The 23,406-nt window shown below is 38.2% G+C and overlaps 1 protein-coding gene across 4 annotated transcripts; it reads right to left on the reverse strand.

Moving 5' to 3' along the window:
* Positions 1-333: 333 nt before the first annotated feature.
* Positions 334-22,960, reverse strand: LOC127418318 (transmembrane protein 248-like). Of its 4 annotated transcripts, none has more exons than XR_007893407.1 (8): positions 22,673-22,960; positions 17,816-17,974; positions 15,252-15,366; positions 12,506-12,689; positions 9,937-10,016; positions 8,946-9,129; positions 8,178-8,321; positions 334-3,529 (listed from the first exon to the last, which is right to left on the reverse strand). XR_007893407.1 is itself a non-coding variant. In XM_051658879.1 (8 exons), exons 1-8 carry the CDS (start codon positions 22,673-22,675, stop codon positions 3,509-3,511), a joined length of 957 nt encoding a protein of 318 aa, XP_051514839.1. In that variant the 5' UTR covers positions 22,676-22,957; the 3' UTR covers positions 334-3,508. The 4 variants fall into 4 exon arrangements, 2 of the variants coding, with proteins under 2 accessions (XP_051514839.1, XP_051514830.1); XR_007893406.1 differs by having other exon boundaries at positions 9,937-10,020; positions 12,510-12,689; positions 22,673-22,958; XM_051658879.1 differs by having other exon boundaries at positions 9,870-10,016; positions 22,673-22,957.
* Between the last annotated feature and the right edge of the window lie 446 nt (positions 22,961-23,406).

The following is a 23,406-nucleotide window of genomic DNA, read 5'->3' on the forward strand; positions in this document are numbered from 1 at the left end:
ATGTTCATTGTAAAATGTTTATTTTTGCATTGTTTTATTCAATTGATGAAGGAATTGCAAAGTTTTTTTTATAAGCTCCTCATTCCAAATCTGGAGAAACGCTGTCATCTCCTCATCTGTGTCGGTGCATTAGTTTTGTAGGCTGTTAATTTAATAGGTGATGGAGTTTATGAAATGGGTCTTCAAAGACCCCATGAAATCAAAATTAGAGTTGTGTGTTGTCCCACCCAAACTTCCTGTTTCAAAAGAAATCATGGCAACAGAGGGCAGAAAAATGCACTCGTCAAGCGATTTCATGGGGTCTTTAAAAAGACAAAACATCAAACACTAGAATTCAGTGTTATCTCTAATTTTATTCAGCAAAGCATGTGCCTATAATATATTACAAACAGAACATAAACAGAGGGATTGTCCTCATACAAACAGGTCAGCAGAACATTTACAATCATGCATCATGACAAGTCAAAGGGCTCGCAACACCTCTCACTAACGCATTGGAACCAGCAAGCAGGTGCGCCGCAAGTTCACACAAGTAGAGGACCTTCTACCACTTACAAGTACACTTCACTCTAATGCTACAAGCCCAAGCAAGAGACGAGGGGAAAGATCAATATGATCTGAGCATCAGGCAGCATTAGTGGAACTCATTGTCATTTTCCATTGTCCTCCAGCAGCACTGAAAGGCCAACTTAATAATCGCCATAATTATTCATTAGCTGCAGTTATGAAGCAGGAACGTTCCCGAAACGTTCATTCAGCGATCAGAAGGGAATGAATCAGATCTCATAAAAATGAAACTAGACTTCAGCAAATGTCTTCCGGGTTGAATGTAGAACTGAGCTTAAAACAGAAAACAAATAGCTTCCAGAAGTACAAATGCATCAGCTGTACATACAAACTCAGATCGAAGATATTGCTTTTTTAAAAGGTTTCAAAGTATTTTTCAATCATCCAATGGTAGTTTTCCCAAATGTCACCATTTATCTCACTTCAAAATCTATTCAAACAGTTGTAGCAAACAAAGCACTGGCATGTAAAACAAATAGAGGCGCTCTTACAGCAAAAACAGTAGTTCAGCTGAATCCCAGTCTTTTACAGTTGTTACTAGAGTTTTGAATTGTGGTTAGACATGAAATGGGGAGAAAGTAAATATGTCAAGATGTATTTATTTCAACTCAAACTGTATACAGCAGGGTCAACTAGAGGAGGAATGTGGCATTTAAACACATAAATGGTGCTATATACATGGGTGACAGAGGACTAGTGCAAAGGCACATTAGTGGTGGGATGATTGTTGATTATGGGCTGTAATAAAAGAAGATTCTAAATAAGGGGGTGGTAATGAAGGAGGCAATGACAGGTGCAGTTCAAGATGGCCAAAATAAAGAAAGACATGCTTTGACGGCATCTTTGAAGCCCTTATGATGTATGGTACAACATGAATCATTTTGGGTAATATTAACAAAGACTCTCTATGTATACATAAGTATGTGTTAGGTTTTTTGACTATGGAAAGGAGATACAATTATGCAAACCAAATAGAGGAATGAACTAAAGGCCAGTACACAAAATGAAGAGGAAGGCCAACAGACCAAAGGTATCGGCAACACTCTCCTGTTATATTCACAATCTGAATTATTTCTTTTCACACACCATGCATGTCTATTTGATATGATCACACATGCACAGTGTTTCATTGGGTGGAAATTAAAATCCTATTGACAATATGAATAACAACACCGTAGGTCTGGAGAAGGCAAGATGACAGGTCAGATATAGCACTAAGATTAAAACAAGGAAACATTTATGCCGAATTTGATATTTATGCAAACAAAAACAAATAAATGGCATAAGATTAAAAAGGCAAGAAACACAAAGGATGGTTGGTACAAAACTGGTAAATAAAGTCAAGTAATAGATTACAAAAAAATAAAATATCTACGATTTAAATGTTTTCTTTTTACACAAATATTAAATGTACAAGACATTATGCAATATTATCGATGCTGTATCATTGCTGTTAATTTGCTTTACACAAGGCAATGGATCATTGCGTCATTTCATTTTCTTGCACAGTATATCAGCACAAATCCATTGACCTTTACTCACTAACAAAGAGACTTTCCAAGTACAGTTGAAGTAGATAGGATGTGTGGATCGACCCCGTCCAAGTAACATGTTATTCAATAGTTTGCATTTGAGGAATTTAAAGTAATAGCTCACCCAATAATGAAAATTCTGTGATTATTTACTCACCCTTATCTCGTTCCAAACCTGTATTTCTTTCTTATGTAGAAGACAAAAGGAGGAATTTTGAAGGACGTCCTGTTCACTGATCTCCGCACAATGGCAGTTGATGGTGACTTCTTTTAAAGCTTTATAAAAAAGGACCCCCAGGTGTCATATTTCAAGTCTTTTGAAGGCATGCCATAGGCTTAGGTGAGAAACAACCCAAAATGCATTTGATTTACTGTGAAAATCGTGACTCTCCTTGCCACATTCATGAGTGCGTGTTAGAAGCTCATTTTGTGCAAGCAAAAAGCAGCACAATTTATCATGTTAACAACACAAGGTCTTGCGTCTAACATATGAACGAGCTTCTCTTCTTTTATGACACTTTTGGGTACTTTTTTAAAAGCTTTAAAGTAAGTCACTATCAACTGCCACTGTATGGAAATCAGCGGATGGGACATCCTTTAAAATTCCTCGTGTTATGCAGAAGAAAGAAAGTGGATTATGGTTTTGGAATGACATGAGGGTGAGTAATTGAAAGATTTTTTTTTAGTTAGCCATTAAACTAAGGACTGCATCAACTTCGGTTTAGTCATCTCTTTCAGACAAGCATGTTCACAGTAAAACAGCAAAACCAGCATGAGGGTCAAATTAAGCGTCAAGGGTACAAAGATCTGTGTTATACAGATGCGTCATCTCTAGATAAACTTTATGACCAGCAACCTTATCAAACTCCTTGAAAGAGCTCCACACATCTAGATGTTCTTAAAGAGGAATCAAAAGCAATGCCACTGCAGAATCTGCCATGGACACATTGAAGTGTCAATGACAAAGACACAAAAGGAATGACAAGGCAAACACAAGATGTTCAAGCACCTCAAAAACAAAATCAAATGTCACAGAAGTAAGGTCAAAAAGGTACAGAAGTGTAAATTATGACAATAGATAAAATGTTGTGGAGGTGATATTCCTCAACCGGACATCTTTAATCCAACACTGTGCTCTATGATACTGGATATACTGAACATTTACAGGATGGCACAGGGGGAAGCTCAGGCAAACTGCTTCTTTACTGAATTCAGGAGTCCTATAATTATTTACACAGTAGATACAGGCACTTAAAAGTCTTTGGTTGGAGTGACCCAACATTGCAGAGAAATGCATTCACAGAGCTTGTTTTTTGCACCTTCTCCTGGGTTCAGTAGGCAACATGTAGTTTCTCACAACTTCCCTTTCTGATATGCTTCAGTCCAGATGTTCACTTTAGACCCCTCTTTTACCCTGCTGACAAGGACACCTGTGAGGACAAAAAAAAAAAAAAGATATTTTTAGAATTCTGCCAGGGCACATACAGTTGTGCTCAAAAGTTTGCATACCCTTGGAGAATTGGTAATATATGTACCATTTTTAAAGAAAACATGAGTGAGCAGGCAAAACACATTTCTTTTATTTCTTATGGGATTCATATTCAACTGTAGGTTATAACAGAATGGCACAATCATAAAACCAAACATGGCAACACTAGAAAAAAATTAAATGACCCCTGTTCAAAAGTCTGCATACCCTTAGTTCTTAATACTGTGTATTGCCCCCTTTAGCATCAATGACAGCATGCAGTCTTTTGTAATAGTTGTCTATGAGGCCCCAAATTCTTGCAGGTGGTATAGCTGCACATTCGTCTTGGCAAAATGCCTCCAGGTCATGCAAAGTCTTTGGTCATCTTGCATGAACCGCACATTTGAGATCTCCCCAGAGTGGCTCGATGATATTAAGGTCAGAAGACTGTGATGGCCACTCCAGAACCTTCACCTTTTTCTGCTGTAACCACTGGAGGGTCAACTTGGCCTTGTGTTTAGGGTCTTTGTCGTGCTGGAAAGTCCAAGAGTGTCCCATGCGCAGCTTTCGTGCAGAAGAATGCAAATTGTCTGCCAGTATTTTCTGCTAACATGCTGCATTCATCTTGCCATCAATTTTCACAAGATTCCCTGTGCCTTTAAATCTCACACACCCCCAAAACATCAGTGAGCCACCACCATGCTTCACAGTGGGGATGGGATTCTTTTCACTATAGGCCTTGTTGACCCCTCTCCAAACATAGCGCTTATGGCTGTGACCATAAAGCTCTATTTTGGTCTCGTCACTCCAAATTACAGTGTGCCAGAAGCTGTGAGGCGTGTCAAGGTGTTGTCGGGCATATTGTAACCGGGCTTTTTTGAAGCACTGGCGCAGTAAAGGCTTTTTCTGGCAACTCGACCATACAGCTCATTTTGTTCAAGTATCATCGTATTGTGCTCCTTGAAACAACCACACCGTCTTTTTCCAGAGCAGCCTGTATTTCTCCTGAGGTTACCTGTGGGTTTTTCTTTGTATCCCGAACAATTCTTCTGGCAGTTTTGGCTGAAATCTTTCTTGGTCTACCTGACCTTGGCTTGGTATCAAGAGATCTCTGAATTTTCCACTTCTTAGTAAGTGATTGAACAGTACTGACTGGCATTTTCAAGGCTTTGGATATCTTTTTATATCCTTTTCCATCTTTATAAAGTTCCATTACCTTGTTACGCAGGTCTTTTGACAGTTCTTTTCTGCTCCCCATGGCTCAGTATCTAGCCTGCTCAGTGCATTCACGTGAGAGCTAACAAACTCATTGACTATTTATACAAAGACACAGGTGTGGGAAATTAACCTTTAATTGCCATTTAAACCTGTGTGTGTCACCTTGTGTGTCTGTAACAAGGCCAAACATTCAAGGGTATGTAAACTATTGATCAGGGCCATTTGGATGATTTCTGTTATCATTATGATTTTAAAAGGAGCCAAACAACTATGTGATAATAAATGGCTTCATATGATCACTTCCCTTAAATAAAATCATTTGCATGATCAGTCATATTTTCAAAATCAATGCCAAAATTTCACAATTTCTGTCAGTGTATGCACATTTTTGTGGTTAGGTGAGCAAGTGAGTAATACAAGCTGCTTCAATTAGGAATCGAGTTGTCTGACCGATTCAATCCATGATTCAGACCGTTGACTCCTGGGTATGATTGAACCGATTCATAAAAATAAAAATAAAAATCGTTCAGGAATAGGACAGCACATTGCACAGTATGTTTTTTTTTTTTTGCATGTAGTCAGCGAGGACAAAACAGAAAGTTGAATATATATATTATACAGGGATGCAAGCTCATGAGGGGTGAAAAAGGTGAGACAATCACTGGCATTGAACATGTATTCCAGGGATTTTTTGTTTTAAGCTTAAAGCACCAATTCCAGCTATTTTAATGATTAAAGTATTGCAAATTAACTGCACAATTGTGCAGAATTAGCTGCAAAAATAAAGGGTATTTTGGTGTGGCTTGCTTCTGTTTCACAAATTTGTTCAGATGCATTTACGGAGTAGTTCAGTGACCACTTCTGGAGATGACACTTAGTGGCTAAATGATCATCTTATATGTTATGAGTGAGTAATTGAATCATTTTGAGTCATTCATGACATAAATCTACCAAGAGACATTATAGTGTATAAGCATTATTAGAACAAAGCAGGTTAAAAATTTTCCTTCAGTTTGTGAACTTCTAAGCATGACTTTCCATCCAAAATGACAACAATAATATTCTAATAATAATAATAATAATAATAATAATGAGCATCAATAACATCCTTACCTTCTACTTTATTAAAATGTGCATTTCTACAAATATACTGACTTTAGAAGAATGTAAGCATTATAAGAACAAAGCAAATCTATGATTTTTCTACAGTTTAAGAAAATTATTTAAACTCATTTAGCATGAATTTGATCAGAAAAGACAACAATGATAGCCTAATAATAATTATTCTGAGTTTCAATAATGTCTTTTCGTCAAGTGCCTTTCACATGACTTAAGTCGGGCCGTCAACGCTCAGTTAACGGCAGCGTCAAGAGCCGCTTTGCCCTACGTAACAAGCATTGCAGAAAGCGTCACGAAGGGGCGATTTTACAAGTTTGCCATGCAAGAAAGCGGGAGATGTGCACAATAAACATTAAAAACATGTATTTAGATGAGAGAAAAACTGCCATTTGCTTTGATTGCAGAAATAAGAGGACTTTTTTACATTAAATTCTTTTAATTTAAAGTATAAATACATTTTCATCCCCTTTTCTCCCAATATGGCATGCCCAATTCCCACTACTTAATAGGTCCTCGTGGTGGCGCGGTTACTCACCTCAATCCGGATGGTGGATGACAAGTCTCAGTTGCCTCCGCTTCTGAGACAGTCAATCCACGCATCTTATGTGGCTCGTTGTGCATGACACCGCGGAGACTCGCAGCATGTGGAGGCTCATGCTATCCTTCGCAATCCACGCACAACTTACCACATGCCCCATTGAGAGCGAGAACCACTAATCACGACCACGAGGAGATTACGCCATGTGACTCTAACCTCCCTAGCAACCTGACCAATTTGTTTGCATAGGAGACCTGGCTGGAGTCACTCAGCACACCCTGGATTCGAACTCATGACTCCAGGGGTGGTAGTCAGCGTCAATACTCGCTGAGCTACTCAGGCCCCCGTTTACGTTAAATTCTTAGTGTTTTCTTGGTGAACGTAATTACTGTAGTTCAATAACTGGGGTCTCTGGATACTCGGAAACGATAATGTAATATTTAATAAAACATAAAAAGCATTTTTAATTTTTTTTATTTCTTGTTGCTTTGAACTCTCAAAGACATAATTTGAGTGGCAAAAACGTGTGTGAAAAACACTTGTGTAAAGTGACATCACTTCATAGACAATGTATTCTGCAGCGCTGACGCGAGTCATGTGAAAGCCCTTTAATGTGTATAAACATCAGTCTATTTACACATTAATAGCTCTTCAGCCCCTTTCTCTCCATGATGAACAAGGTAGACTCACATGAGTGAATGAACGTGAATGAACAACATGCCCCTTCAGTTTGATTTTAAAATGATAAGTTTCACGAGTGCCGCTTGTGCCCTCCACGTTCCAGTCAGATGCAGAGTCACTGTGCATGTGCTGCTGTAGCCAAGCATGCGATTGGCTGTAGCTGTAATCAATCCCATGGGGAGACCCCCCCCACTCCAAAACAAAAACTCTTCGGATCTCCATGAATCACAGAAGTGACCAATTTTGGTTTAAAAACAGCGAAAGGTGAGGAAATTGCATCCCTGATTATAGGGCTGTTGATTAATTATATTAAAATAACAAAATAACCAAAAATAGAAAGTTTCCTACCATCGGAGCAATTCCAGCTTAAAGCACTGTACTGCCCCTTCATGTTTGTTTTTCCATGTTGAGTCTCAGTCAGCAGTGGGCAGTAAGCTCAACAGGTAATGCACAAAGCACACTGACAGCAGACAGCACAAGATGAGGATGTGTTTTAGTGTCCAAACATAGTTGGATGGAGTGCAACTCCCAATAAAGTGGTCTCGAGACATGTTTTTTTTTTTTAAGTTTTTATAAATAACGTTTAACTTGACGCACTGTCCTAAAAATGCTGTTTATGATGTAACGCAACCAAAGTGAGACACTTCAAAAGCATCAATCTGATGCATGTGCACATAGAAAAACTTCTGTGTCCTTAGAAAAGCCCTTACAATAAGTTTACTTCAGACAGATGGATGAATTAAATTACAAATGGATAACTGTGTGCTGTAGGCCAGTGAAAGGCTTAGGTTCAATGATATTGAGATAAACAATATATTGTGCTTTAAAGCCACTTTTTGTATTTCCTAATCAATGTTTTACTTGTCTGCCACAATAATGTAACATATTTTAATTATCTGAATTATTATATCAAAAATTTTTTAATATAATTATTTTATCATAATATATGTAATAATTTTTTTTGGAGGCCTTTCATGATAAATATTGATGTATGCGTTTAATACGATTATCAGAGACAGATTATCTCCCTTATTGTAAATACACAAAGTTGTACCTTTTCTGGACAGAAATCTGGGTTGTTCTGTCGAACCTTTCCAGGCCTTCCCTTGATGACTGCATAGCAGAACATTGTGATGACCATTACAAACAGGAAATAGCTGGTGTGCATAAGGTGCAGGTTAATGAGAGAGCGATCGTCCTATCAGGAAAGAGAAGACACACTTGAGCATATGATAATAATTAATAGAAAACATGTTCAGTAAAGTGGCATGTTCTAGAAGCTTTAAATTGAACTTGCATCAGTATTAAAAAGTCTGCTTTTACATAGCAAAATTATAATTGTATCCCCTATATTCTGTACCAAAAATTCGAAATTTGTGAATATATTGATATACTGTATAATTGTTTTTTAAATATCGGCATCAATCTTATTAGGGTGATTTTGGAGTATCTTCTTTTTCTAGGTTTCAAAAGTACAGTACAAAACAGATTTACTACTACACACAAGTAGTTGTGATGCCTTATTTGTGCCATGTAAAATTCTACAATCTAGATAAATACTGTTTAGCTTGCAAAACGGTATAGTTTTATAATATCAGCCATCATACAGGTTATCAGCCATAAAATAAATTAACAGCTGTATTTGCCAAAATTTCTATATTGGTGCATCCCTAATAATGCAGTAACAGACAATGCAGTTTACAAAGGACACAGGGTAAATAAACAGCAGAAGAAATTCAAAATGAAAAGAAATAAAAAAGTTTATGAAATATAAAATGACTAAGATATTATACTTCCATAATGCTAATTCTAAAATACTCACATCTGGAACGATGACAGTGAGCTTGGGATTAAGTGTGTGATACACTTTCCCAATGGCACCTTTGTAACACCAGAATGGGTTATATTCCTGTGTGTACTTAGTGTCCGAGTCTCGTGCTGTGGTGAAAATCTTGTACCAGGATGTGGCATTGCTGTAAGTCTCTGGGACACAGTGGGGTGGCTGCCTACAGAGCGATTTCAAAAACAAGGCCTGAATTTCTTATTTTAAATGAATGCACCAAAAAAAATCAAATAAATAAAAACAGCCTTAGCTATGTAACCAACACCAACTTGTGCTATGCTGTTTAAATGTCAGTAATTCAAGGTTATGTGCATCAGTCTATCTACCATGTACATTGGAGTTTGTGTATGTCAGTAAAGTAAAACACTCTAAATGCTTAAATCTTAGTTACTCAGTACACAAAATAGGAAGCTTACACAGAGAATACCAGTACAGAGCCTAAGGCAATATTCAAGAGTAAAAAAGCTATAAAACACACAGAATGAATGACTGAACCTTTAAAGAGATAGTTCACCAATAAATTTTAATTCTGCCATCATTTTCTGTGTTCACTCTCTTGCTGTTCGATACCTGTTTGACTTTCTTTCTTCCACAGAACATTTAAGGAGAAGTTTAGCAGAATGTCTGAGCTGCTCTCTTCCATTCAATAAAAGTGGATGGGGACTAGTGGCTGTAAAACTCCAAAAATGACAAAGAACCACTGCATACTGAATTTTAAGTTGCTATTCACTTTAATTGCCCCCCCCCCCCCCAAATGAAAGTAAATGAGGCTAACACGCTGTCTAACATTTCCTTTTATGTTCCATGGAAAGAAGAAAATCATACAGGTTTGGAACAACATGAGGTAAGTAAATGATGACAGAATTTGCATTTTTGGGAGAACTATTCGGTACAGACACTTACACTGAGACAGGGAAGACATTACTGACTGCTGTGATGGTCATACAGGTGCTAAAGACCATCTGCTCACAATGGCCATGTAGAATGCAGTCATCGGAGCTCCAGGCTACTGGCAGGGTGAACGTGATGTTCATGTCTTCATGGGCCTCTCTGCCTTTAATGACACAAACACACCCACATACAGTCAAAACAAAGGGAGCTTTTATGTGCCTGCAAGTGATATCTAGAAGGTATTCAACTCCCATATTATCCCCTGTCCACAATGGACAATTGTTTTAACTGGACCACATTCAGCCACAAAATTTCACATCAACAACCCTCCACTCTGATCCGTTGGAAAGAAATAAATGGCTAAAGATGCTCCATTCTGTCAGGCCAAAGTTGCTACAGCAGTTTTTAAATGTATGAACCTAAGATTAATGTGGTGTATATCTCACTAAACCTGTCAAAAGCATGTCCAGGTCACATTTCACACCATAATAAATACAAATGAAATTGTTTATGAAAGATTATATTAAAAAAAAAAGAAAATGTTTACAACACTATGACCCAATACTTCCATACTGTCTTAAAATGTTCAATTGGATTACATATGCACATTAATTAACAGAATTAATCTAAGATTTACTGAGAAGGACCCCCCAAATAATGCTAATCCAGTATAAAATAATTAAAATCAAATAATATATAATTAATTGAATAATTCAGATAATTCAAAAACATTGCATTACTGTGGCAGACGAGTAATGCATTTAGACAATACAAAAAGTGACTTTAGAGGTCAATATTTCATTTGGTTGATTTCCATATCTATATTACAGTTCACAGCAATCCATTTTGCAAGTGTGTATGTCAATTTGTCCTCACAGGACATGTTGTTGTGTTTCGTCAGCAACCAAAGTATCGAATCAACAATACATTACAAGACGATCACTATCGGACATAAAATCCTCTGCTGAGAATAATATTCCTGTATATGTGAGGTGTTGTGAAGAGATTAAAGTCTTTTACTGATTCTGTCTGACACTACTTAAATAAAAAGCTGCAGTAAAAAAGGTTTCAACTGCTTGATGTCGTGAACTAGATGTGTACTCGCAATATTATCTTGCAGTTCTGCACTTTTAAACGTTCTGCTCTTTACTGGAGCCTTTCTTATTTCTTTTCTTACTTTGATAGTTTTATGCAATGAGATCTTATAGTTATTTAGCCTATTTATGAATTGAATATCCATTTGTGACCATGTTGAAGGGCTTTCGTATAGCCCTCTGACCTAAACTAGGTCACGGGAACATAACAGAGCCTAATTAAACATTATATCCTAAACATGAATATTTGTTAAAACAACTGACCGACTAGTCAATTATGAAAACTGGTAGTTTTGCACACCCTAGTAAAACTATGAAGGCTGTACTTCAAGCCTCCGATGGTAGGAAAATACTTTTATTTTATTTTTTATTTTATTTATTTTGATCTCCCCAGTTTGGAATGCCCAATTCCCAATGCGCTCTAAGTCCTCATGGTGGCGTAGTGACTCGCCTCAATCTGGGTGGCGGAGGACAAATCTCAGTTGCATCCACGTCTGAGACCGTCAATCCGCGCATCTTATCACATGGCTTGTTGAGCGCGTTACCGTGGAGACATAGCGCATGTGGAGGCTTCACGCTGTTCTCCGCGGCATCAACAGACAACTTACCGCGCGCCCCACCGAGATTGAAGCACAATATAGCGACCACGAGGAGGTTACCCCGTGACTCTACCCTCCCTAGCAACTGGGCCAATTTGTTTGCTTAGGAGAACTGGCTGGAGTCATACAGCACACCCTGGATTCGAACTCGTGACTCCAGGGATGGTAGTCAGCGTCAATACTCACTGAGCTACCCAGGCCCCCCCGGAAAATACTTTTATTAAGGAATTTAAAAAGGGTAAGGGGGCAAAATTAACTGTGTTAATGTTAACATTATTTTTATATAATTCAGCCACGTACACACTACACAGTGGAGTGAGTGACAACCACATTTAAATGAGGGAGTGAATCCCCTACATTTTCATTCCATGTGTGTATGGTACAGGACTGACTACCAAATTGAGATGATTGACAAGTGATAACCACAGCAAAGCTGCAGTGTCTTGTGCCTGTAAAACATGAATGCCACCAGTTTAACACGTTTTGTGTTCACTGTTACAGTCCGCTGATACCGTATAATGGTGAAAACGGCTGTTGTTAATGTAATGTACCGGTTACCCCGAGACAGCTGGTTGTCACTACCTGAATTTTTCAGGAGTTCTTGGTTTTAGAATGCGGTTGTTACTCCCATATTTTATTGAACTGTGTGTGTACAGAACAGGATTAAGCACTAAAAGGTGAGCTGACAACCGAATTTAACTGCAGTGTGTAGGTAAACTTAGCCACATTAAATTAACTTTAAATCAACAGTAATCAAAAGTATGTTCTTTTAAATCACTATCGAAGTACATACTACTGGTACTAAAGTACACAAATTGGGACGCAGCCTGTGGAAACAGCAAAAAAAAACAATATATATATAATAATAATCTGACAGAATCTGGTGTGTGTTCATTATCAGATAGCATGTGTCAAAGCCTGAGTCAAAGTTCAATTTCCAACAAAAAATAGAAACATACCAGCAAGGCCAACTTGCTGCCCGATCACACTGGCGTAAAGGTGGGTAATATTGCGTGAATAGCCCCCAAACGGCCTCAACGGATCCAGGGTTAGTGTGATGGCTACAGAGATGTTGATTGGTCCTGGGTCCTCCAGGATGGGTGGCGACTGGGTGCTAGATCGTGCCTGGCTGCTGGTTACTGTCAGAGATGGGCAGAGTAGCCAAAAACTGTACTCAAGTAAAAGTACAATTACTTGGAAAAAAAATGTACTCAAGTAGAAGTAAAAGTAATTATGTAACTAATTACTTAAGAGTAAAAAAAGGTATCCAATTAAAAGAACACTCAAGTAGTGAGTAACTAGTTACTTTCATATGTAACATAATGGACATTTAATATCCAATATTCCATAACATAAAATACATTTAACATGTATTACAAAATAATAATAATAACAACAACACTTTAATAATAATTATAATTATTATTGGAAATTCTTTCATCATTCACCCTCATGTTGTTCCAATCCTGTATGACTTTCTTCAATGCAACACAATTAAGGAGATGTCAGACAGAATGATAGCCTTATAGTCACCATTTACTTTCACTGCATGTGTTTTCCTCCATATTTTTAAAAGCGAATGGTGACTAAGACTGTCAGTAACATTCTGTCTAACATGTTTTGGGTTCCACAAAATACAGAAAGTCAAACGGGTTTGGAACAATATGATGGCAGAGAAATGATGAAAGAACATTAATTTATGGCTGAACTACCACTTTAAGGATGCTTGTCAGATTTGTCTGAATCTGTCAATTAGAAGAAAAGTTTGGAAACCAGTTTCTAGTAATTATTAGTGTGAAAAACGTGAACAATTTTCCACAGGACAGGATCATATATAATGCTGAATAAAAAGAAGCAAGATCATGCTTTTATTAATGGCTACCTTTGCTTTTTCACAGCCTTTTAAAAGTCCTGAATGGATTCTAGGTCAGTGTAGTTACAGTATTTTCAGTGTAGAAAGAATATAGATCATTAGTTCTGTACAGCAAGGGTAAACTGTCCTTATCTCTGTATTTAGAAGCGTGTTAGGCTTATTTAAAGTCTGAATGTAACGGAAGCTGTGACCAACTTCACTTCAGTATTGTGACGTATTTCCGAGTGAAACGGAATATTGAATGAGAAAAAAATAGAGGGTGTGATTTTATCCACTGGGAATTGATTGGATCTAGAAAAGTAGGCGTTCCATACAGAAATGGAGGCAGATCTGAACGCAAGTTTACAATCAGTTGTGGAGGACTACTCGCAACCTGACACACCACCAGCAATCACTTTCGATGGGGAAGAAATTTGTTTGCAGCAGGCGGAGGAGGACGAGGATCAGGAGCATACAGAGGATCATTTTATCATGGGAATCAGGCCTTATATGTTTGAGCCATTACTTGCTGAGAGTACTAACGGTGACCAGGACATGGAGGCTCAGAAGCAAGTTCACTCTCGAGAGCATCTCGATGTCTCCCAATGGTAATGCTAATTTTTCAAAACTAATTGTTATTTGCTATTACTGCTGCAACCTTTATTACATTAACCGGTGTTTAATTACTGCATTTTGGCAAGGTTTTAAATAGGGTACATTGCTTAGAATGGTAGCTTAAAACTACGTCTAAATGTATAGCTGGCAGATTACGCAACTAACGACGAAAACCGTTTCTGATGAGCTTGCTAGCTAGTTTCACTTACAGTCAAACTTTGTGAGGTACCAACAGTGTACACTGATGGCACAGCCATAACTGTTAAGGACAGATATTTCACAAACCCCATTTCATGTTCGGTCCAATTTTTGAAGCATTCGTGAGTGAAACGCTTCGAACAAAACCGCGACCTCTCTGATATCCCTCCTTCTTCAAAATGCAAAGAATCAAGCCATCGGGTCGCAACCAGTGTATTTGGGGGATTGGGAAAAGGTTTTTGGGAGAGCCACAACCTAAAAGGCACCTCCTCGCCATCTGTGTTTGTTATGCGTCTTTTTTACTCGTTGTCAAAGCTCAACGCAGACTGGCCATTGGAGGGGAGTGGTTAAAGGATGTTCTGCCCAAGCCGCCAAACTGACGTCATCAGAGAAGGAATGTCATTCTAGAGGCGAAGCTAATTTTCAGATTTTGACTGAAGATTACGAAGACAAACAATTTTTTTTCTGTGGATTAACTTGCATGGATGAATTGTTCACCACAAGACTAGTAATGTGCGCTAACAAAGTAAATAGGGTCAATTTTGATTACATGCAGAAAAACAGGCCTCATCTGTCAATCGCAAAGTTGCTGTGCAGTGTGCATGTGCAGAGATGCACTCCAGTAGTCACGCACGCACGCGATGGGCAGAGCAAAAGGCATTTACAGTTAACGCGGATGTTTACATGGATTTATACAGTAGGCACTGATATAAAAATGTATACTTAGAAACTGAGGTCATAAGAGCCCATAGTTACAGAATCACCCTGAAAATGACCATCACCACAACTCAGACAAGCTCACATTATCACAATCGCCAAAACTCACTGCAACGGGTTTTCTTAAGTTGGAGCTGCAATTCTAGTCTTGAAATATCTGCTCATCTTGGTGTAAAACAAAGGCATTACGTGACAAAGTGTTTGTTTGGCGCACTTGCAGCAGCAGCCATGAACTCGACTCGAGTGATTAAACCTACTCTTAAAAGTACATTTTCTCCACAAATGTAAAACGGAGTAAATGTAGTGCATTACTACCCACCTCTGGTTACTGTGCTCTCTGGCGTAGTGGACTCATTCAAGCTGTGCTTCAGTGTCTCATTTTCCGAGATGCAAAAGTCAAGCTCATTGAAACGGAGAAGGAAGGTGTTCCAATCCTAGGAAAAGCAAAACAGTTAGATAACATTTCAGTACAGTACTCTATTTCCATAATAGTGATTTACAGCTACACAGGTACTAGGCATGTCTACAGACTACTATGGTTCTCCACAATTTTCTTCAGTTAATATGGTTAGAACATACAGGCTACATTCAGCCTTAAGTGTGCTAACTACTTGGTGTGCTAAAATTGATACTTTTTCAGAAATGTAGATTCAAGTTTTTCCCAGTTAACTTAAATTGTTAGAGCATTCGCCATTCAAAATCTAACCAACAACGATGAAATAACTGTAATATTTACATTTAATTAATTGGCAGATGCTTTCATCCAGAGCAACTTACAATGCAACTTAGGGGGCTTTCACACTGGGGACGTTTGCTGTGGTCCGATTCTGAGTGCGATTGTTCCCGGTGCCCCCTGCAGCGTTGGTCTGGTTTCACACTCACTTGATTCTATCGAACCCCAGTCCATTTGCATTCATCTTACATCATCACAAACACGCATGGAGAACACAACGCGACTCATCATACTTTGTTTTTTTGTTATTTTGGTGCCATTATGCACAGCAGAGTGAACGACAACTGCGTATATGTGTGCTTCATGGTGTAACTCATCAGATGTCCAGGGGAAGGTGGCTTGCTGCTGCTCGCAAATGCCGTTTTTTGAGGAAACAGCTGATTGCAAGGAATTCATTTGCATCTTTGTTTACACTGCAAGCTTACTCACACTCGTGTCCAAGGTGAAGTTATCGCTACTGTCATCTCTTATTATACCCTGTATTTATAACCTATAATAGTATTTATATATAGTATTTATAAAATAGATAGACAGACAGACAGTATTTATAGTGTTAATTGTACTTGTATGTCATTGTGGTGTCATTACTTTTTTGGGACTTTCAGGAATGAAAAACACATGCGCAGGTTACTTTACTTCCGGATCGAGTGCGCACCCGAGTCCAAGTTGATTTCACATTCACGCAAATTGCGCTACAGTTCCATTGCAACCGAACTCCTCCTACAGGTAGTCTCGGGTTCGGTACCGCGGTGCGCTCCCCAGTCCGCATGACAGCTTTCACATTACCAATTTTTCATGCGAACTGTGCTCTGTTTCGAACTAAACTGCCAGTGTGAAAGCACCCTTACAATGCACCCTCACATATCAATATGTGGATCCCTGGGAATCAAATTGGTCTTTTCTTGTATTTTTTGCACACTAAATTGTGATTGGGCTTTTATGCATAATTTCATTTAATTTAAACCAGGAGACTCTAAGCTGTCATTAATGGGCTAAACTTTTGACGCACCGAGTCGTGACAAAACAAAATGGTGCCGATCTTGGCTGAGTTTGTCTTTGGGAGAAAAGGCAACAAAACTACATCTGGTAAGAAACCTCATTAAGTTTTTTTTTACATTAAAACCTGTTTGAGTCAAAAGAGTAGTCTCTAGTTTCATCCAATATGCAATTGTAAAAATGTCATACATTTAGCGTGAATCGGCATGCTCATAAACACACTGAACACGTACATGGACTATAGGCTCATTTTCCTTAAAATATCCTATATTCACTGTGATTTATCACACTGAGAATCAATGGGTTCATCCAAAAGCTGGAAAATGTTGCTTTCAGAGACTGTATACAGACTTAGGATGAAAACAAGGAGCATTTCAAACTGTTCTATGACCAGTGCAGACAGGAAGCACACTGGAGGTTAAAGAAGCAATATGTAACATTGACACCAAGCATTTAAAATGGGTACTGTAGTCCAAATTCAAAATATTGGAGAGAGTTGTCTCCCCCGCCCCCTCCTCCCCAGACTGGAAGCTCACGCGGGTTGCCAGGTTGAGGACACGCAACAGGAATGAGCAAACTCAGTTTCAGGCTGCAGATGATGTTTGGACTGCTCAACATTCTTGGCCGACATGGGACAATGGTAATCAGTACATAGATTCAGAATGTTTTCATGAAAAATTCTATTTTAACATGGCTGGCGGTGATTGGATGATGCTGGCATTACTTTTAATCAGAATTACGTTTGCTAATTTTTTATGTAATGTCAAAAACAGGAATAACCAACACTCCTGGAAATATAATAAACAATTTGCTAAAAAAATATATGACTTTCTATAGCTTGGTATTATTTGAAACTTAGTCCTGCTGTCCACATGTTTTTTGTTTTTTGTTTTTTTTGCATGTTTTTTGGGAGCTACTAGTAACAAATCAAAAAGGGGAATGGACAATGCACATCACAGTCACACTCGGGCCTCAGGAGGATAACGTAGAGCTTATATCCATTATTTCCAGAAGTTTCCTTATCAATATTTATGTCCAGCATCCTCATAGCTGTGTGACAAAGTCATTAATCATTAACTTATTAACTTAAGTTTGCACGTAGAGTCAATGGTCCTTGTCTTACACACTTGGGGTAAACAAATTAATTGTCCTACCTCTGTCATCTCAGGTGATTTGATCTCCTTGATCTTAAAAAAGTATCCAATAGTGAGGAAAGCAATTGCCACAGCACTGACGCTGACCATAAAAATGACCAGCGGTGGACGATTACTTATGTAGGTCTTCAGATTCTCCAGTGGATTCAACAACAACACCTGCAGCAAGAGGAAAATGTGGCTCACACTTAGGGAAAACATGACATCAACACTGGCACTGAATGCATGTGAATCTCACGGCAATGAATGCTGCAGAAATGCCTGTCACTTTCTGTAATGAGAAGTTTCAAGCCAAATATATGCCTACGTAGTATTAATTTTGAAAGTATATAATGCATTTAAGCTACGGTGAAATGGTGTCTGTTCATGAAATAATGCCATCAAGGCCTAAAGGTTTGCCATGATCATATTTATATTTGGATGAAAGTCAATATCTGAGTCATGACTTGTTACTCTATGTGTTTTACATTTCTATGTTTTATATCAGGAGTTGAAGATTGAAGTTAAATAAATGGTTATACAGCCATTTAGATACTTTAGCTGCTTTTCCACCATTGGGCCTAACGGTTGTCATCACAAAATCGTGCCGATATGGGCCAGTTGGCTCGGTTACGGTTTATTTTTCCACTGTGGTACTGCGATTAGAATGTACGCAACAGATACGTCAGTTGGTGATGGCATGAGAGGCACATATTGGAGCTAAAGCACAGGAAAGTCACGGCCCACGTTGCAAAAAGAAAAAGCAAAGAGAAAAGGCAACAGGGGTTGTTGTGTGTACCACCAGACATAAACACACAGAAAGGTAAAAATTCCCAGTATATGTAAAAAGACATTTATTGAAAAAAATATTATTTGAGTAATATATTTATGTTTTATATGAGTTTAATGTGCTTGCTAGCTAATGTATTCTATCTTTCTGACAACAAAGGTGTGTAGACAAATAATGAACTATAATAGTAACTAAACATACACTACTTTTCATTATCTTTTATTAACTACACCATATATTAGTGAACTTGGCCAGCCACCAGAAACAAATGAGTTACACTGGCATTGATAAATTGACGATCATGTATCGCCACGTACTAAAGCCATTCCAACAGCACGGTTAGCTAACGTGTCGAGAACCTTGTGTGTTTTTTGAGTTGGAAGCCCAGACATTTCAAAATAAGAGTCCCAGGTCCTTTGGGCTTGTTTATAATTCAAAGTCCTGCACTATTCACTAAATCTTTTTTTTTTTTTTCTTCCTTCTGGTTATTATTGGGATTTTAGGTGCACAACAAACATGTTTCTGGGATTTTACTCATTTTGGACTCTTGCAGCCTCTATGTCTGTGCCCATCACAGTTAGGAAAGACTAAGAATTATTTTTAACAATTGTTTTTTTTTTTTTTAAATATCGGCCAACAGCCTTTAATATTGGTTAACAGCCTTTTACACCACCTTAGTTATTGGTATCAGCAAAATCCACTCAGTCAACCTCTAGTCCAAAAGTTTTCATGCAGAAACCATGACTCATCAAGTTCACACTTACATTTATTCTTAAATTTTACTATATATTATAATATAGGTATATTTTTGCCTTATAAGCCTAAGAAATATACATTATAGCTCGGTCTACATTTACATATATACATTTGGCAGACGATTTTATCCAAAGCGACTTACAGTGCCCTGATTACAGGGACAATCCCCCTGGAGCAACCTGGAGTTAAGTGCCTTGCTCAAGGACACAATGGTGATGGCTGTGGGGATCGAACCATCAACCTTCTGCTTAATAGTTCTGCGCTTTAGCCCACTACGCCACCATCACCACGCCTAGGATAGGTTCTACATTAAAATGCAGTCGATCACATTTACTCTAGCCTACATAAAATGTGTTTATTTTTAAAAGCCGTTAATTTCAGATTGTTTTGAGAATGCCACCTAGCTTTTATCTTAGTTGCTGTCAAGCAAGAGCTCATCGTGTGCACGAATAATTGAGTACTCGTTCTGCACCAGCCACACAACACTACGCGAATATCGAAAATTGATTTTCCTTTGCGCATTTGCCTGCCGTGAGCAGCTCTGAATTATACTGTACTTTCCCTCTGAATCTCTCACCAAATCTCATAGTTACAACTGAGTCTACTGGGGGGAGCTGTAACTGTATGTCATCGAGGTGTTGGAAGACAGGATGCCATCTTTGTGTGCTTTCACGCAAAGCCAAGTGTGGCAATATTTGTAATATTTTAATTCTCATTGAATTCTACTCAATTGGTATTTAGTTCTTGTTGGAGTCATGCAAACCAACAGACGCGGATCTAGCTTTATGGTGGAAAGATAGAAACTCGGAAGCTTATCAGACCAATATGTGCCTATGTGTTAACATCTCTAAACACAGGAAGAGCGCACTTAAAAAAAGCAAACGTTCACCACTTGTTTTTCTGAATAATAACGTGAAATTATACAAATGTGATAGCCTTTATGAGACTTGGCCTATCTAGACTTGTGTGCGTTACCCTTATGCGGTCGGTATTTGTTTCTACGTAAGCTCCGAGTGAGTGCAAATGTTTTTTTTGTTTTTTTTTACTGTTATTTTTAAATCTTTTTATTTTTCATTTTTATTAATGCATATTGTTCATTTCACTTTTAAGATATCTTATTTTGAAACCATTCTTGGTAACATTAGTGAATAAAACATAATATAAATTTCACATGTGTGTCATACTTGTTATTTTTAACTTACATTTTAATTTATAGGTAATTGATTACTTGTTTTTTGTGGGTTAAAGTACTCAACTACAAAATTACTTGAAATGCCCATCCCTAGAGCGTACACACCTAATATGAATCTGTTTAGCATGATAACTTCCTCTCCACACAGAAGTAAGCAACTTTTACACAATTATTAGTGAATGAGAGCCACTGATGTCACACAATATCAATATTAAAGAGGGTTAAAGATCAAAATATTTCAAATCAAATATTTAGTCCCATAATCGTATAACCCTTAAGCACAGAGCAAAGGACTAAATTACAGTGTCGTCAATTGTGGGGGAAACTACCAGAAACACAGTCAGACTGTTTATATGGTATCAAAACGCAACCAAAAACCTATCAGATATACATATCACACAACTTGAACAAACACAACGGTTGGATGAGTTGTCACAATACTATTAATACACGACAACACTATCACTGAATACAATGAGCTCTTCTGCTCAACTGAAAGGATCCATGATGTACATCCTGAAAAAACTGCCATCACAACTCACAAATGGCATTTTTTTTTATTTTTTATATAAAACAACCACATTAAATCCTTAAAATTATGACACTGAGTCATTGAGAGGCACTGTTAATCCTAAAACCATTTAGGCAAAACAGTGGCATACCTTAGGAACTCATTTTGGCTTGTGCTTCATATTCGTTATCTTGATTTTGAAAAAAGTGAATGTCTGCATTATATGAAAATTCTCTCATCATTTATTCACCCTCATGCCATCCCAGATGTGTATGACTTTCTTTCTTCAGCAGAACACAAATTCAGATTTTTAGAAGAATATTTCAGCTCTGTAGGTCCATACAATGCAAGTGAATGGTGACCAGAACTTTGAAGATCCGAAAATCACATAAAGGCAGCATAAAAGTAATCCATAAAACTCCAGTGGTTAAATCTATGTCTTCTGAAGCAATCTAATTTGTTTTGGATGAGAACAGACCAAAATATAACTTCCTTTTCACCGAACATCTAGACATCAATCTCCTTGGCGATCATGATTTTAAGCTCAATTGCACTTCCTACAGCGCAGTATAGCGCTCTGCGCATGCGTCAAGCACTATGAACTGTAATCAAGCATGATATCATGATCGTGCCTAAAGACTACAATTGCAAGATTTGTAGTAAAAAGGAGTTACATTTTGGCCAGTTCTCACCCAAAATCGATTGGATCACTTCTGAAGACAAGGATTAAACCACTGGAGTCATATGGATTACTTTTATGCTGCCTTTATGTGCTTTTTGGAGCTTCAAAGGTCTGGTCACCATGAACTTGCATTGAATGGACATAAAGAGCTGAAATATTCTTCTAAAAAATTTTGTTTGTGTTCAGCAGAAGAAACAAAGTTATACACATCTGGAACGGCATGAGGGTGAGTAAATGATGAGAGAATTTCATTTTTAGGTGAACTATCCCTTTAAGTTCTTGTAAAGACATTGGGAACTTCAGATAAACATGTCACTATAGACAGCACATTTCAGATGATGAATTCACATGATACTGCATCCCTTTATATACACAGTCATGAGCACACAAGTTCATGACAGCGGCATCCTGCTAAAATATACAGAGATGCTTCATACAGCACTAGGGGGCTTTTTGGCAGGTACACTCTGTTATGTTCCCTTGGACTGTATCATATTTGCAAACAGACTGTCTTATTAGACTGCTGCTGCTGCTGCTGCTGATGATGATAATAATAATGGCCAGAATCTCTCGACTTCACCGGAATGACAGATCGTGCTGTCAAATTATTACAGATGTGACCCAAAACCAAATTAACATGCCTCCCTAAACAACCCAATTTCATCATATGAACGTTTTGAAACATTTGAACAAAGCCTAAAATGTCCAAAAATGGCATCTAGACAGCCTTTCAGATTTGAGACACAAACGTCAACTAGCTGTCCTGTGTTAGCTACGAGCTCAGATCTGAACAATACGTACCATTATTATTATTATTAAAACAGCTCAATCTGTAAACATACAACAGGAGAATCAAAGCAGCTAAGATGTTATGCAATACTCCCCATCCATAGAGAGATGATCTGTAAAACGAGTAACTTAAAACAGGCTGGAGATCTCAAACTCACCATTTTGCCTCTGTGAGTGCGCTCGCACGACAGCTGCAGGCGGCTAATGCTAACAGACTCAAGCCTTTAAAGGGCCTGAGCGACAAACACACAGCTGACAGCGGTACAGGAGTCAACAGCACCCCTTCCCATTATTTGCAAGTGTACTATATACTTTAAAACACGAACTAAATTTTCTTTGCGTCTATAACAGCTTGTAGGTTGACAGATACAGGCTGTAGACGTCTTCTGTGCGTCTGGTTTTTGTGTTTAGGACGCAGCAGGACCAATCGCGTTACTTTCACTTCTTCACGCACGCCCCGATCACGTGAGGCGTTGCTTTGAGCGGAGGAGGCTGTGATTGGTCGGTTCTCCTGTCAATTACGCTGAACACTGACGGGTGTTGAGAGTCTAGTGGGATGGAACCTCAACAAAAAGCACGATTCAAAACATAAAAAGAGATATAGATGCGAACACAACATAGATGTGCTGTCTAGCCATCTGGTGAGAAATGTTTTCTTAAAATGTTTAAGGTGACGTTGTTAATAATAACTTTATGTTATTAACGTTGCCTTCTGGCCGACGCTTCAGAGCTCTGAGCACCAGAACCGTCAGGCACAGGAACAGTTCTTTCCCTCAGGCTATCCATCTCATGAACAGTTAAATCTGCCACATTGAGCAATTATGTGCAATTCAGTTTAGTCTTTTTATATTTAATGAAATCATTTGAGAGACTGGTGTTGGCCCACCTGAAG

This window comes from Myxocyprinus asiaticus, chromosome 3 (assembly GCF_019703515.2).
Source record: "Myxocyprinus asiaticus isolate MX2 ecotype Aquarium Trade chromosome 3, UBuf_Myxa_2, whole genome shotgun sequence".
Classification (NCBI taxonomy): Eukaryota; Metazoa; Chordata; class Actinopteri; order Cypriniformes; family Catostomidae; genus Myxocyprinus; species Myxocyprinus asiaticus.